Source organism: Carcharodon carcharias, chromosome 5 (assembly GCF_017639515.1).
Source record: "Carcharodon carcharias isolate sCarCar2 chromosome 5, sCarCar2.pri, whole genome shotgun sequence".
Classification (NCBI taxonomy): Eukaryota; Metazoa; Chordata; class Chondrichthyes; order Lamniformes; family Lamnidae; genus Carcharodon; species Carcharodon carcharias.
This window is the reverse complement of record NC_054471.1, coordinates 181,783,697-181,801,260: the sequence shown is the minus strand read 5'-3', so window position 1 is coordinate 181,801,260 and position 17,564 is coordinate 181,783,697. Positions and strand designations below refer to the sequence as shown.

General features: G+C 41.3%; 1 protein-coding gene across 5 annotated transcripts in view; it reads right to left on the bottom strand.

Annotated features, from left to right (window-relative positions):
* Positions 1–3,980: 3,980 nt before the first annotated feature.
* atad2b (ATPase family AAA domain containing 2B) overlaps positions 3,981–17,564 on the bottom strand; it is a 183,018-nt gene continuing 169,434 nt past the window's right edge. For 3 of the 5 annotated variants that reach the window (XM_041187558.1, XM_041187560.1, XM_041187559.1), the window contains 2 exons: positions 8,080–8,208; positions 3,981–5,951 (listed from right to left, as the gene is read on the bottom strand). In XM_041187558.1, the coding sequence (XP_041043492.1) occupies positions 5,910–5,951; positions 8,080–8,208 (171 nt within the window). In that variant the 3' untranslated portion in view covers positions 3,981–5,909. Of the gene's footprint in view, positions 5,952–8,078; positions 8,209–9,677; positions 9,954–17,564 lie in introns of those variants that run through there. The other 2 variants (XR_005942985.1, XR_005942984.1) reach the window with 2 other exon arrangements.

The window sequence follows — 17,564 nt, the reverse complement described above, 5'->3', positions numbered from 1 at the left end:
ATCTTGCACACTACTATCACAGCACGTCTGCTGTTGAGGGAGTGAATGTTTAAGTTGGTGGATGGGGTGCCAATCAATTGGGCTGCATTGTCCTGTGTAGCATCAAACTTTGAGTGTTGGACCAGAAAGTCTGGCTATGCTTTAAAGTGGATAAGTCACTTGGTCTAGATGTTTTGCATCTAAGGTTGCTAAGGGCAGTGAGAGTGGAGATAGTAGAAGGAGATTGCCATAATCGTCCAATCTTTCCTACATACGGGGAAGGTGCCAGAGGATTGGAAGGTGGCAAAAGTAAGGGCATTCCAAGTAACTACAGGCCAGTTAGTTCAACATCAGTGGTGGGTAATGTAGAAAAATAATCAGGGAAAAAAAATGACTGGCATTATTTAGAGACTCTCGAGTGAATTAAGGAGGGCCTGCACAGATTGGTAAAAGGCAGATCATGCTGGTCAAGAAGATATAATAATTTTCAATGTTATTGGAATTTATTGTAAAATAGAATAATAACGGGATGTGTCAATGTGTCTGTAAGACTTAATTGAATTAGTCTGGGTGCTTTGATCTAAGAGGAGAGGTTACGTTTGAAACGTTAATTAGATAAACACAGGGAAGTTTAGAAACATAGTTGTCATGGGAACATTTGCATTTTGAAATAAACCAGACCAGACTGTTTTCAAAGGAGGGGCGAAATGTGTCACCTAGCCAGGTGAAGTTTAGCAACTGTGTTTATTTTTCCCAAAGACTGCTGGTAAAACTTAGAGAGGGTTTTATTATCAGGGAGATAAAGTCCAAAGACATAGTTTCATGAAGAGATATTAATGTCTATGATGTTATTGGAAATTATTTTTTTTAAGTTGGACTTGTAGTAGGGTCTGTGTCTATATGTGCATCTATGTGTATGTCTTAATTGAATTAAAACCAGCTAGCCTGGGTGCTTTGATGTATAGTAGTTTGATATGTTAATTAGATAAATGTAAGAGGTGTAAATTTGCATTTGTCGAATAAAGCATTCAAAAGAATGGGTAAAATCTTGCACCTAACTGGGAGGCGCCAAGCATTACGTTTATATTATTAATAAAATTGGTAGAATGAAAGGATATTATTGTTAGGAGAGGTAAAATTAAAAACGTAGTAATACAATGGAAAATTTACATTCAAAGGAGAAGCTAGGTATAAACAGAAAGGAGTTTGTGTGTGTTAAGTCAGAGGCATTTAAGATCTAACCAGCTTCTAAGCTTACAACTGTGTCTGAAAAGGAACCAAATTGCAAGGACCTCATTTTGAATTTGTACAGTCAAATGTGCTTTGCCTGGTGTCTGTTTAAAGTCTATGGGTTATTATTGCCTTGGAGGAGATTTCCCTGGGAGTGGTTAATTTGGGGATTTGTTTACATGTTACTATGGTAGTAATTTGTAGACGTGTGTAGTTATTAAATTTGTTGTTAAATTAATAAACGTTTAATTTAGTTTAATATAAAAACCCTCTTAAGGCTTTGTAGTCTTATTCCTGAATTCAGAGCTGCATCTCAAACATATCAATTGAAAATATAGGTTATGACAGTTGTTGTTTAAGTTTCCCTCTGGGATTTAAACAACTCAGCCTTTACCAACTGCTGTGTCATAACAATAATGAAACAATGGGTATTTGCATTCAAAGAGGAAGGTATTTATAAAGATTCTAAGATTGTACAAGTGTGTAAAAAAGCATTCAGTATCTGTGCCTCAAGCTGCTGTCTTCAAAGGACTGAAGTTAAGAAAACTCACTTGGAAATCCACTTGTTTAGGGTATCATGTTTCTTTGTCTGGGTCTTTTAAAATCTGTCTTACTGATGCCTTAACGGAAGTGTAACTGGGAGTTAGATTGATTAGGGGATTTAGAATTTATTATAGTAGTAATTTGTAGATCTATGTATTTAAAATCATTTCTCTTATTAATAAATGTTTAATCTAGTTTTGTAAAAACCTATAAGACTTGGTGGTCTTATTACCACTGAAGTCAAGGCACGCATCTCGAAATTTATGCAAATTGAAAATCAGTTGTGACAGTTGTTTCAAATTTCCCCCGGGATTTGAACAGCTCAGCATTTACCATCGGCTGTGTCATAACAAGGCTTGATTAATTTAATTAATTTATTGAATAAGTAACAGAGAAGGTTAATGAAGGGAATGCAATGGATATTGTCTATATGGATTGTAAGAAAACATTTGACAGAGTACCACATAAAAGGCTGGGTAACAAAATTGAGGCTCATGAAATGGAAGGGTCAGTGTCCAGCTGGATAAAAAATTGGCTTAAGGGCAGGAAACGGCAAGTCATGGTAAATGGTTGATTTTCAGATTGAAGGATGGGAAACAGTAGTGTGCTCCGAGGGTCAGTACTAGGGGGCCACTAGTTTTTTTGATACATATAAGGTGCCTTGGATATTAGAATGCAGGGTAAAATTTAAATATTTGACAATGTTACCAAACTGTGGGGAGCGTTGACCTGTCAGTGGGGAGAGGGGGGAAGTAATCGGCAGTCCCCTGGAGTTGCAGGGGATGGAGTTAGTTGGGGAGTAGGGAGGAATCCCCTGGGATTTGGTGAGTGGGGAGCAAAAGAGTCCCCTGGTTTTAGGGTGGGGAAAGTAGAGAAAAGAGAGATTAGTGTGTGTCCTGGTTTGGGGGGGCGGGGGGAGGGGGGGGGGGGGGGGGGGGGGGGGGGGGGGCTGCAGGGGGGATGAAGGGGGTGGTAGTCAGGCAGTGGAGAGAAGTCCTTTGGGGGCTGGGAGTTCCTGTTGGACGTTGGTGTGGGTCTGTATAATAGTTATCCAGAAGCTAGGAGTGGTTTTAATTCTAACTTTTTCTGGGTAGTTATCCACGTAAGTCAGACCCATCTGAAGTTTGCAATTTAAATTGCATTTTCAGATCGTTCCCAGTGCAGGGCAATTGCCCAGGCAACTCCGTACAAACCTTACATGGGAACTTCTGGGGGAGGAGGGAAGAGTCCCCAATGCATCTCTGGGGTACCCCCAGTTACACCGCCTTGGAGCTCAGAAGTTGTGCTTTTCATAAATCCGGGGAGCCTTTGAAGTCTTTGGACAAACCAAAAACAAATAATCTACAATTAATGGAAATGTTATGCATAAGGATATTGCTGTCATCTGCAATATCTAACAATTCAGCCAAAGTAATTAAATTCAGTACTTCATTGTTTGTTACCCTGCTTAACTTAACCATTCAAATCATCAGTGTAAGCCTTCAAACAATTTTTGACTTAATTTCTGGGCAAAAAGGTTGACAGAGAACCAAGAACAGACATTTTGCATTGCCATGGTCTGATTATACAGCTACTTACATTGCATTGACCATTTTTGTCACAAAACAATGAACTTTCCTTAGAAATAAAGCTAGTTGTTAGTTTTAAACCATATTTAGATAAAGTCATGAAAAGGTGCTCCTTATTTTGTCACACATACTTTAATATGTAGGGTTGGTAACCAGAAACGTTAAGACCAGATTCGAGCACATATCTCATGCGATATTATATAACAGGTTAGTAATCATGGAAACTTATCTAAGAATTACTCTTCAGATAAAATCCAAAAGGAACACTTTAGTGATCGATCTGCACAAATCATGTAAATAAAAGGAGCTTTGACTTTGCATAACAATTTAGAAGTTGGTTAAGTGCAATAAGGGAATACATCCCCATATCTACATTTAATGCATGTTGTTATTAATGTACAAATCAGCCACCAAGATGTGGCAAGGAAAAGATAACCCTTGAATTTCTAACCACCTCAAGTTGCCATCTGATTTGTGAAATCAGCATCTCATCTTCAACTCCATGATTTTCAGGAAGTTCCTGCATTTTCACATTAACTGACCACTAAACTCACCACAGAAAGTGAAGTCTATTAATCATTAACACAAGTACCCTTTTAATCACATCTTCAGATTGCAAAGCTTTCTACATGAATTGATTCAAATGTGGTCACAACAATATTCTTGCTTCTCACCTTTATTCAAGTATTTCACAGCAGTTGGCTTACAAATTACAGTAAAAGTATTCCAAATTCCAAAGTTTAAAAACAAAACATTTAAATAACTTATTATCTCACACTAAAGTGAAATTCAAAAAATGGAAAGTCATTTTAATACAATGCTCAATAACTATAGAATTCAATATTTAGCATAGTTAATGTTGCAAAGCTAAGCAATCAAACGAAAATAGACACACCTTTATATGAAACCAAAACAAGACACCAATGACTAGGAAAATAAATGTACAAATACAACAGCCAATGCTGCTTTTCAAAGGAATTCAAGCTTATATTATGATGAATCCCATGTTCATCTACATGACCTGGCATTCCCATATTCAGTGGAGGTGGGATTATGAAACACATGACATAAAACAAATGCGAAAGACAAAATACATCCTCTGTTGAAAGGAATCTAGGTAAAACGAGTTGGCATGGGGGAAATCAGGTAAGGGAGGAGATTTAAAAGATTATTAAATTTGGTACAACACACGTAAAAATATTTGTAGGTTTTGTTTGATGCTACCAATGCTGCTACTGGCACAGGACGTTAAATTGCAAATGGAATAGAGAACAAACAATTCATTTCAAAAACAGTAAGGATGCAGCAGTTCCTGAGACCTATTTAACCCTTTTTAATCAGAAACTTGCTACAAAATTCAGCTATGTTTTTCAACAAATGTACAGTTTGTAATAACAATTTCCGAAATTTGCTCCATAAAAAATGCTGTTAGTTTAGTGTAGTTTAGATTGTAAAATACCCTCTTGCAGCTATACTTCTTCAATAAATAGGTAAGGAAAACATCACTGTGAAAACGTATGTCAATGAAATTCATGTGAGTTCCTATTAGTCTTATTAAATTTCTATAAACTTTTATTTCTCTACATTTTAAATAGATAGTCCTAAGCAGTCATTTTACTGAAATTTATTCAAGTTGGGAGTTCAAGGTTCAGATGGGAATTCTGAAGAGCACTTTGGATTACTGCAGTTTCTTGAAGCCAAAAATTTGCAAGTTGTATGAGGAACTGCAAAAATGTCTTATAATCAAGTACCTTAGCTTTAGAAAGTAAACTGTAGTACGCACACACTACTTACAGTATTCAGTAAACACTGATGGTAACTGGTAAACTGTGTGACTGAAAAAGCTGAGGTAGCTCAACATATAGCTGCAGTAGTCCAAGATCACTGTTCTTTTGTAAGTGAGTATGTTTTGCATATCTTGTTGTAATGCACCTTATATTTTGAAGAGGCTGTAGTGGATGTTTGGATAGTGGGTCTTGTAACACTGGACCTGCAATTGTGTTAATTCTCACATTCTGTGCTTAGAAAGAAAGAAAACAAAACACCAGCTTCAGTTCAGGAATAAAGCCTACACTATGACAGCGATCAGTGGCTTTAAAATTACTCTCAAAATTGCATCCAGTTACTCCAGCTATTTATCATGACGCAAGCATCGACAGGGTTTAATCCACTACAAAATGAACATTCAAAACTCCAAAATCCATCAATATAAAAGCGAATCTTAAGCTAAATGTTGTCAAAAATTAATAAAATAGGCTGAATCACTCTATCCAGTTTCTTAAATTATGAAGTTTTGCTCCATTGCATTCAATGATGGCAAGTTAACGTTGGGGAGGAAAACCAATGAGAACCACCTTTATATTTTATAGCACCAGACTGTGCAACAGTGATGGCAAGTGGTTTTGAATGTGTAATCTCAATCATGTCCAGTTTGGTTCTGTAGGCTGGTCTGTTCCAGGTACCTGAGACAATAGCACCAATTCACAAAGAGAGAGAGATTAAGACCAAGGCTCTGAATGTTGCTGAATGGCTCAGAAGGCTGCTTCCCTGCAAGCAGTTTATGTGATGAACCTGCTCCTCTTCAAAGGTTCACAGGAATGTATGAAAGGTCTTTAATAGATTCTCCATTTCCTATATCAATCAAAATTATAAAAAGACATTAATGAGCATCTTTCAAACTGCACCACACTATGCTATAACATTGTTTCATCTGGCAGCAAACAGATTTTCAGTGAAGTAAACACCAAAACGAAATATAAATAATGAAGGACAAGAGCATTCTTTTTGATGAAAACCATTTTCAGTTTTAACTTGAAAAAAATGGTAATTGATATAAAATCCTCAATCACTGTAGCTGCAGCAAACAGATCCAAAAATAAAACCAATTAACTGCTTAGAGAAAAATAGCCAAGTCAGTTTCATGAAATAGCAAACTAAATAGTTTCAAAAACAATCTGGAATGCAGTACATCTATAAAACAGTTTAATGGCGCTAAAGATATTTTAAAGTTCACAGAAGGTCAAGGCTTAAACTATGGTGGGGTTCATGGATTAGTATGCTGATGATGATGATGTGCCACCAAAATTAATTTGCAGATTTCATTCTTATAATCAGAGACTTTTGTTTACTTTTTTTAGGTCTTTACATTAGTCATAGTAGGTACAATTAGCTACTCTATTATTAATAGCTTCATAAATTAATGACTAGAATGTAACCAATTTTCCTAACTTTCAGTAACTATTCTCTCAACACCAATGATTGGTGCTCAATTTTTTAACAAATAACTACTTGCACAACTAAGTATTGAAGTCAAAAGCAAAATAATATGGATCCCGGAAATCTGAAATAAAAATAAGAAAAAGCTTGCAACACTCAACAGGCCAGGCAGCATCTGTGGAGAGAAACAGAGTTAACATTTCAGGTCAACGATCTTTCATCAGAATTTTCATGGAGACAAAAGGGCTTTGCGCCTTAGCCAAAACAATGCCGGAACCCCAAATGTGGAAGTCCCACACCCACATCCAGCCCCCATCATTTTCGCTTGGGTTGGGGGGGGGGTGGGATTGGGAGGAAACGGATGTGATGTATTTCACACATCTGCAGTTCACAGAGGCAATGGCACATTCTAATGCAGCACAGGAGGATTTTTTCTTACCTAGGTTTCTGAAACACAACTCGTGGGCCATACAAATATGAGGAAAAGGTCTAACCTTACTGAGTTCTTTGGATAGGTCAAGTAGCTTTTTGGAGAGCTCAGGTACTCTTCTGTTATTGTTAAGGGTACATGCTAATGTGCATAAAGGTAGATAAAGTCTATGGAGCTGACAAGTTATTTAAACCCCTGCATTTTAAATGAAAAGAAAAACAGCTTGCCATGTCTCTCAGTTGAAAAAAAAATCAATGCTTGCAAATAAGCCTGAGGGTTGTCATTATAGTATTAGTACTAAGCTCTAAAGAAATCATATGGACTCGAAACGTTAACTCTGTTTTTCTCTCTCCACGGATGCTACCAGACCTGCTGAGCTTTTCCAGCATTCTCTGTTTTTATTGTAGTATTAGTATTGCTTAACTGCTTCCACAACCTATCATTATCACAGTGGGCAGCCTGTAAATTCAAAGCTTGATTGACAGCTCCAAGTGGTTATAAAGGGATATGGGGCTATGAATACAATTTGTTTTATAAGGGATTTAAATGTATTGAATGGGCTTCTATCAATGAGAGTGCTTTTTTAAATCAAGTGAAGAATGTAATAGATACCTCAAACTTTATTTCATCTCAGCATGGCTCCTGAGGTTTGCCTGTGGTGGATACTGAGTTGACATGGATGGTGTAAGGACAAAAGGTGGTGGGTGGAGGGCGGGAGCAACATGCGTTGGCACAAGCTGGCACTAAGTTGACATAGAGTCTATAAAGGACCATGGGGATGACTGGTAGTCATGAGTTGGCACTAAGTTGGCATAGGGCTATAGGGACCATGGGAGTGAGCAGATGGGCATAAGTTGACATGGAGGGTATGAGGAGCCATAGGGGGTGGGAGGGAGGCCTATGGTAGCATGAGTTGACATGGATGGTACATGGGGTGTGTGGGAGGTGGGTGAGAGGCAGTTTCCTCCAAGTCTGGTTTGGAGAGTCAAGAATTTTCCCGACTCTGCACACGGGACTTAGGAGCGAAAATTCAGGCCATAATATTTCTGTTAGCCCAATTGTAAACAGCTCCTATAGAGTGAGCATCAGATTGAACTTAAACCTACTGCTTACCTCAAGTAAATGGGATTTGTCATATTCTTTGCGGTGACGATAGATGCATTGACTAAGCAAAGAATAAAGCTTTTCGAGTTGATCAACTGTAAAATTATTGCTCGTCTTAGTGGCCAACTGGAGAATATGCTACAAAAGACAAAGGAAGTTATCTGGTTAGGCTATCTTGACTTGCTACAAACCACAGGTTACTTCAATACAGGAGTCATGATCCTCTAGAGTATTAGATCATCAATGGTTACACCTTTGACTTCAAAACCTTTCCAACAGACATTCGTCAATCCCTTTTTAGAAAGGACATTCCACAAAAACTTCTAACAGAATTTAAATTTTAAAAAGGTAAATAAACCCCAACTGATGCTTAGCCTGAAACAAGTTGTTACAACCTGAAATTCATGCATCAGTCGAAAATCTAAACAATTCCCATGGAAAGGGCTAATGCAGAGACATTTAGCTCTTGAAACAAAAATTTTAACCAATTTGAACGCAGCTAGCATAATGCACAAATTAAATTTGAGGAATGGCATGCATCATCGTCAATGACTTGAAAAATTAGTCAACAAAGTCCTGCCACATCCAGTCGTGAATAGTGGTGAATATTTAAACAATTAGCAGGAGGAGGAGGCTCTACAAGGTGGAGAAGGTCCCACCTTCAATGATAGGGGAGCGCCGCACATCAGTGCAAAGGGAAGGCTGAAGCATTTGCAACCATCTTCAGTCAGGAGTGCCAATTGGATGATTCATCTCAGCCTCCTCTGGAGGCCCCCAGCATCATAGATGCCAGTCTTCAGAAAATTCGATTCACTCCATGTGATAACAAGAAACAGCTGAAGGCACTGGATGCTGCGAAGGGTATGGGCCCTGACAGCATTCTGGCAATAGTACTGAAGACTTGTGCTCCAGAACCAGCTGTGTCCATAGCTAAGCTATTCCAGTATATCTACCTGACTGTTATGGACAGGAGAGGGGGGGGGTTTAATTTAAACAGCATTAATTTCTCCTCTCACCACCTGTCTGTCAACAGAAAGTTGTTTTGTTTCCCTCTTTAGAAGCAGTGGAGTATTTAACCAACCTCTCAGTTTTGGTGTGATCCAATTTTCTATTAATAACCCCACAGCAAACTCGAGATAGGATGATGAACTCAAAGGGTTTGTTTATTTGAACACACTCATGACACAAAAAAAGAGGTTTGCAACACCCCCTTGCATTCTGATAGTAAAGAGAGGGATAGAGAAAGGAAAGATTTACGGTGCAGAGACCATAGAGAAAAGAAATATTGTTTCACGTGGGTTCCAGAGTCCAGAATCAAAATCCAATGAGGTATTCCTTCACAGAGGTTGGTGGGCTGAAAACAGAAGTTGTAGAATTCACTTTTCTGGTGGTGTGGACTTCATAAGATGAGAAGGGCATACAGAGATGAATCAGTCTTCTAGGTGGTGGTACAAAACTTCCAGCAGCAGGGTAGATGGGACCACCTGGGCCAAAGCTCCTTCAATGTGGCCTGCTTGTCAGATATTAAACAGCAGACTGAGCTATGCAGCTCAGCAAGCATTACTAACTTGTTCAATAAGCCAGAGGCTTAGGTCACATGACATTACCTCACCGTAAGGTCTTCAACAAAGGATGTTGATCCAGGGTCTGGAATTCGGCCTGGTCTTCAGGACTGCCATTATGGGTTAAAAGGAATGCTTGAGAGGCCATTGTCTTAGTAGATATTCTGTCTCCGATGGCAAGCCTGGTTTATCAAATACAAAAAGGCTTTTGATGTAGCTCCCTTTGAAGTTGGGCTGTGCAGTCCCCAGGTGATCACTAGTAGCTCTTCAGAGATAACGAGGTGTGGGATTTCCAAAACTGCAAAGTGGCTTCTTTTTGTTCTGGGGTCACAGACAGACAAAATTTCAGCCATTTTAAGGATTTCTGTTCAGTTTTTAAAATTTTAGAAATAAGCATGAGGATATCTATATATATTTTATAAAAATATACAGAGAGAGAGGTCTTAGACTGATTGGCAGGATGTGGCAAGTGGAGTCCCGCAGGGGTCTGTCCTGGGACCTCAACTTTTTACAATTTACATCAATTACTTAGGTGAGGGGAGCAAAGACATATTAGTTAAATTTGCAGACGACACAAAGATAGGTAGGAAAGTATGTTGTGAAGAAGACATAAGGAGTTTGCAGACGGATATAGATAAGTTGCGAGTGGGCAAATATATGGCAGATGGAGTATAATGTGGAAAAATGTGAAGTTGTTCACTGGCAGAAAGAATAAAAAAGCAGAGCTTTACTTACACGGAGAACGACTGCAGAATTCCGAGGTGCAAAGGGATCTAGGTGTTCTCGTGCATGAGTCACAAAAAGTTAGAATGCAGGTACAGCATGTAATCAAGTTGGCTAATGGAATGCTATCCTTTATTACTAGAGGAATTGAACATAAAAGTAAGGATGTTATGCTTCAGTTATACAGGGCATTGGTGAGACCGCATCTCAAATACTGTGTGCAGTTTTGGTCTCCTTATTTAAGGAAGGATGTAAATGCATTGGAGGCGGTTCAGAGGATGTTTACTCAATTGATACCTGGGATGAGCAGATTGTCTTATGAGGAAAGGTTTGACAGGCTGGGCATGTTTCCACTGGAGTTTACAAGAGTGATAGGTGACTTGATTGAAATATATAAAATCCTGAATGGTCTTGACAAGGTGGGCGTGGAAAGGATGTTTCCTCTTGTGGGTGAGTTCAGGACTAGGGGGAACAGTTTTAAAATTAGGGGTCACCCTTATAGGACAGAGACAAGGAGAAACTTTTTCTCTCAGAGGGTTGTGCAACTTTGGAACAGTCTGCCTCAGAAGGCAGTGGAGGCGGGGTCACTGAATATTTTTAAGGCAGAGGTAGATAGGTTGTTAGACAAGAAAATCAAAGGTCATCGGCAATAGATGGGCATGTGGAACTCGAATCACAAACAGATCAGCCATGACCTTATTGAATTGCAGAGCAGGCTTGAGAGGCCGAATGGCCTACTTTTGCTCCTACTTCTAAGTTTGTATGACCCTCAGTCCTCATGGCCTTGAAGAAAAAAATGAATTTTATTTCAGGAAGTAAAGAAGTATGCATTCATTCTCTCATTCACACCAGTATGCCAGTCACACAGCTAGCAGGGACAATGGCAGTACCCTGCTGCTTTTTTTTTTGAGCTTTAAATCTGGTTAGTGCATCAGCAAGGACATTGTCCTGTCCTGGGATGTGGAATGATTAGGTGATTTGGGAAGATTCATATCTGTCTTTATGGGAAATCTCGCCGGGGTTGGGGTTCTGAATTTTCTTAGGTTGGGGATCAAGCGTAATCTATTGGTTTTGGAACTCTGCCTGTCCAACTCCTGATTAAGTGTCCTCTAAAGGTTCTGGAAGATTTACGGAGTGGATAGCATGCAAGGAGTGAGAAATGGTCCAGTTGCTCAGGGCTATCTGCAGGGGAATGCCAGGTATCTCATTCTGAGTACCAGGTCCTATGATCATAGGGCTGAGCAGCTCTGGTCCAGCTTCAAACCTCCCTGTCCACCTTAGTAACCTGGAGGTTCAGCTGTTCAAACCTAGGGACTGTGGTAAGGCTGACTGTCAGGGGATTAGGGTGTTTTAATGGGACTTTGACCTCTTTCAGGGATTCCGGTTTCATGTCCAGGCGTGAGCACCACTGGAGTGCTCCAGTTACTGTTGCTAAATGCTATGGGTTGGCACGCTGGCAATCTGCTCCTGAAAGGCCTGAATGATCGGAAGACTGGCTTCTGTAAGGGGCCTCTCCTGCATCCATAACCTATCCCATGTAGCACGGTGATTGTGGCACACAAATATGATAGAGCATTTCTTCAATGTGAACTTGGGACTTTGTCTCCACAAGGATTATGCAATGGTCACTCCTACCAATATTGTCAAGGGCAGATGCATCTGCTACAATGTTATAGCCTGGTGGGTTGTTACAGATCATTTTAAATGCAGCGGGCAGCCCTGTCAGGTTGTCTCACAATTCTGCACTAAGGTGGGTGGGTGTGGGGTCCAATCTGGTTGGAATCTCTCTGCTGATCAGTGGGGTGCTCGGCTCCATGTCTTTTGAACAGTGCCACCCTCTGTTGGATGGTCAGCTCTCGCTTTTCAACTAAGTGAGCTCTCACCGTCACTCTTTCTGGATTAATTTGGGAAATTTGCCATAAAGCTGTCGGCTAGACCAATCAATGGCTTCTCAGCCTGTGACTTTAGATTGGGAGTGGATGCTCTCATAACGTGTTCCCTGCCCCCAGAACACCACTGTCCTCAAGTGGTGCAGCTCCTGCTATATACCTTGTGACATTTCAGCTGAGGGAAACATCTGGCTCCCTAACTGTTTGTCAGTTTGGGGACTCCCTTTGTCCTTATTTACATACAGAAAGAAAACTTCTGCCAGCCATACTTCAGGCAACTGTTTAACCTTTTCCTTTTCTAGCTTAATAACTTGCCTTCCTTCAGGCTCTTTGATTATGGGGGACATCTCCTTTGCTATATCTTTCCCTGCTCTGGGACTTCTCTGGTCCCTATCTAATTCTGGGAAGTTCTGAGAGTTTATTTCAAATTCTATTGGCCCTTCCTGGGCCTCAACTTTACTAGCCTGGCTGTGGCTGTGCTCTCGATCAATGGTCACAGGTTTTATTTCACTCTCTTGGGCCTCAAAACATTCCCCAGCCTTCTGCACTCCTGCAGATTTCTGCTGGCTGATGTTGGCCTCTTTTCTTTTGCTGGCTAACACTTCACTGCCAGCCAAATCGTTTCCGTGGGGGAAATTGATTCCTGCAACTGATAGTTCAGCGACAATTCATCCCGTGAAGGGTCTGAAACAAGGTCACACTCTGTGGGCCCTATGGAGGTCCCTGTGGACACAGATCCTCCTCCCACTCCACTGATCAGGCCTTTGGCCTTCAGGGAAGACTCCAGGGGTGGGCGGGGGAGTTTATGTTTCCCTCCAATATTAAGGATTGAGTGGCCTGTGTCCCAGAGCAGTACAACATTTTAGAAAGGGTAGGGGGACACTGTTCCTGAAAGGACAAAACTCTGGAAGCTCTCTGGGAGTTTGTCCAGCTCAGACACACTATCATGCCCTGGTAAGCTTCTGCAGCGAGGGTCTCTGCTTGCTCTGCCACACCACCCATTGGGACGAACTTCGGAAGACCAGTCATATGGAGTCCTGCTAGACCTACAGGGTTGCCTTGCAATTTCCAGCACTCAGGCTTGGAATGGCTTATTTTATTATAATGGGAACACACTTACCTCGTTCTCCTTTCAGGCTGCAGGAAGAGTCCTCGCACCATCCTTTATCTTCTCCTTTCTGGGTGGGAGGCCTTTCCTATCTAGGTCACCCTGCTTATCTTTTCAATGCTCATGGGAATGGTTTGCAAATGGAGTGCCTTAGTTTCCAGGCCTATGGGAGAGATCGCAGCTGTTGGCTGTGACTGCTGCATCCCAGGCTGTGAGGATTCTCTGCTCATCTAAGTATATTCGCAGGATTGAGGGCATGCAGTTTTCGAATTCCTTCAACAATAACAGTTCACGCAATCCCTCATAGGCGCACGAGATCTTTAGGGGCCTTACCCATCAATCAAATGTGTTTTACTTCAGCCATTCAAACTCAAGCTAGGTTTGTGCGGGTTTCTTACGAGCGTTCTGGAATTGATGGCAGTGTGCCTCTGGGACTAACTCGTAGGCACTTTGGATGGCAGCCTTGATCTGCCCATAATTCATGGACACGTCAGGAGTCAGCATGGACTAGACCTCTTGGGCTCTCCCCGGCAGCTGCCCTTGAATTAAAAACATCCAGATATCTGAGAGCCATTTTAACTGTCCCGCTACTTTCTCAGGAGTGGCAAAAGATGACTCCGCATCACTCCCTTCGAATTTGGGAACGAATATAGCATACTTGAAGGCCACAGTAAGTGTTTTTGGGTTAGGCAGATAGAGGGTAGAGAGAGGTTTTCCCAAGCAGCTTCCAGCTTTCTGGTCTCTATCTCTCTCCCTTTGAGATGCTAGCTTTATTTTCAATTTTCAGACCTGGAATTCACTGTCCCTTTCCTGTTCCCTTGCTCTCACTCTTTCCCTTTCTCTCTCCTGAACTTCCCTTTCTTTCTCTCTTTATCTGGTTTTAAATTGCTGTGGTAAGTTACTTGTATTTTAAAATTTGTTCCAGCCGCCAAATTTTTCCTTTTTGGTTTTCAATCGGCTTTTTAATATCAGATTTGGCTCACATCTTACTTGGACTCTGGTCAAATTCAAATGGGTAACCCTGGATGAGCCCCCAATTTCTGTTATGGACTGGAAGGGGGTTAATTATAAAGCAGTAATTTCTCCTCTCATCACCCGCCCGTAAACAAAATATGTTTTGATTTGTTTCCTTCTGTATAAGCGCTAGCGTATTTCCCAACCCCTCAGTTTGGGTGCGATCCAATATTCTATTAATAACCTCACAGCAAACTCAAGATAGGATGAACTCAAAGGGTTTGTTTATTTGCACACGCTCAAAACGCGAAAGAGGGTTCACAACATCCCCCTCACATTCAGATAGTAAAGAGAGGGAATAGAGAAAACAAATATTTACAGTGCAGAGACCACAGTGAAATGAAATATTGTTTCATGTGGGTTCCAAAGTCCAGAATCCAATGAGGCATTCCTTCACCAAGGTCAGTGGGCTGAAAACAGATGTTGTAGAATTCTCTTTTCTGGTGGTATGGACTTCACAAGATGAGAAGGGCAAAGAGATGAATCAGTCTTGTAGGCGATAGTACAAAACTTCCAGCAGGAGTAGGGTAGATGGGGCCAGGTGTTCAACCTGGACCAGAGCTCCTTCAATGTGGCCTGCTCGTCAGATGTTAAACAGCAGACTGAGCTATGCAGCTCAGCAAGGCATTGTTTACTTTTTCAACAAGCCAGAGGCTTAGGTCACATGACATTCCCTCACTAGGGTCTTCAAAAAAGGAAGTTTATCCAGGGTCTGGAATTCGGCTTGGTCTTCAAGACTGCCATTTTGGGTTAAAAGGAATGTTTGGGAGGCCATTGTCTTAGTAGACATTCCGTCTCCACTGCCAAGTCTGGGTTATCAAATACAAAAAGCCCTTCAATGTAGGTCCCTTTGAGGTTGGGCTGTGCAGTCCCCAGGTGATCATTAGTAGCTCCTCAGAGATAACGAGGTGACATATTTTCAAAACTGAAAAGTGGTTTCTTTTGTTCTGGGGTCACAGACAGGCACAGTTTCAGCCATTTTAAGGATGTTTGTTGTTTGTTTTGAAATTTTAGAAATAGCCATGAAGATATCTATGAATATTTCATAAAAATATCAAGGGTGAAGTCTTAGTCCCTCTCACTGAGAATGTGAAAAATTGCCGAGGTATGTCTTGTTCACAAAAAGCAGGACAAATCCAACCTGACCAATTACCGCCCCATCAGTCTACTCTCGATCATCAGCAAAGTGATGGAAGGGGTAGTTGAAAGTGCTATCAATAATCACATGCTCACAAGTGATAACCTGCTCACTGACACTCAGTCTGGGTCTCACCAGGGCCACTCAGCTCCTGACCATCTTACTGCCTTGCTATAAACATGCACAAAAGTATTTAGATGTGCACTTGCAATGCCATGATATACATGGCTATGGACCCAGTGCTGGAAAATGGATTTAGAATAGGTACTTGTTTGACCGGTGCAGACTCAATGGTCCAAAGGGCCTTTTTCTGTGCTGTAGACCTCTATAATTTTATCTATAAAACAGCTGAGCTCAAAAGGTGAGGTGTGAGTGACTGCCATTGACATCAAGGAGCATTTGACTAAGTGTGGCATCAAGTAGCATTGGCAAAACTGAAGTAAATGGGAATCGGGGAAAACTCTCCGCTGACTGGACTCATACCTAGAACAAAGGAAAATGGTAGTGGTTGTTGGAGGTCAATCATCTTAGTCCTGGGACATTGCTGCAGGAATTCCTCAGGGTAATGCCCTCAGCCCAACCACCTTTAGCTGCTTCGTCAATGATGTTCCCTCCATCATAAGGTCAGGAGTGGGGATGTTCACTGATGATTGCACAATGTTCAACACCATCTGTGACTCTTCAGATACTGAAGAAATCCGTGTCCACATGCAGCAAAACCTGGACAATATTCAAGCTTGTGCTGAAAGGTGGCAAGTAACATTCGCACCATATAAGTGTCAGCCAATGACCATCTCCAACAAGAAAGAATGGAACAATCTCCGTTTGACATTCAATGGCATTGCCATTGCTGAATCCCCCACTATCAACATGCAGGGGATTACCATTTACCAGAAACTGAATGGGGTCAGCCATATAAATACTTAGGCAACAGGAGCAGGTCAGAGGCTGGGAATTCTACAGCGAGCAACTCACCTCCTGACACCCAAAAGCCTGTCTACCATTGAACTATAGAAAAGTTACAGCACAGAAAGAGGCCATTTACCTCATTGTGTCTGCACCATCTGCAAGGTACAAGTCACGAGTGTGATGGAATACTTTCTATGCCTGGAATTGTGCAGCCCCAACAACACTCGAAGCTTAATACCATCCAGGACAAAGCAGCTCGCGTGTTCAGCACCCTATCTACTACTTTAAACACGCACTCCCTCCACCACCGACGCACAGTGGCAACAGTGTGCACCATCAATCTACAAGACACACTGCAGAAATTCACCAAGGCTTCTTTGATAGCACCTTCCAAACCCGCAACCTCTACCACATAGAAGAACAAGGGCTGCAGATACATGGGAACATCACCACCTGCAAGTTCCCCTCCAAGCCACATACTATTCTGACTCGGAATTATATCGCCAGCTCTTCACTGTCGCTGGGTCAAAATCCTGGTACTCCCTTCCTAACAGCATTGTGGGTTTACCTACACCACATGGTCTGCAGGGCTTCAAGGCGGTGGGTCACTGCCACCGTTTCAAGGGCAATTAGGGATGGGCAATAATTGCTGGCCTAGCCAGCTGATGCCCACGCCCCGTGAAAGAAATAAGGACTGTGCTGCAGCATTTATACCAAATGAAGTTTGAAGGCCATTTGCCTTCATTTGAGGCACTTGTCCCAAAATTGGCCCAAAAAATCTATTAACTTGTTTTTACTGGGCACAGGCTTCTCCTATGTGAGACTCGCTTTACTCAGTAGAGTCAGGAAGCAGCTGAAAAATAAAACCTTCAGTCAAATGCATCTGCTGAATTACAAAGCCTCATTGCCCTTGTCTCCTTACTAAAGGGGAATGACCTGATTTAGGTAGATCCAAAATTGCAAACTATTCTCCCTTACTGCCTAACAAGAGACATAAACAGATTGTAAACATTTCTATAGGCATGTAAACAGAAAGAAATTAGCGGCAGTAAACATGGGCCTATTAGAGGCAGAGATAGGTCAAATTGTAATGCGGAATAAGGAAGTGACACAGATATTTAAATGCATCTGTCTAAACTGTAGAAAACACA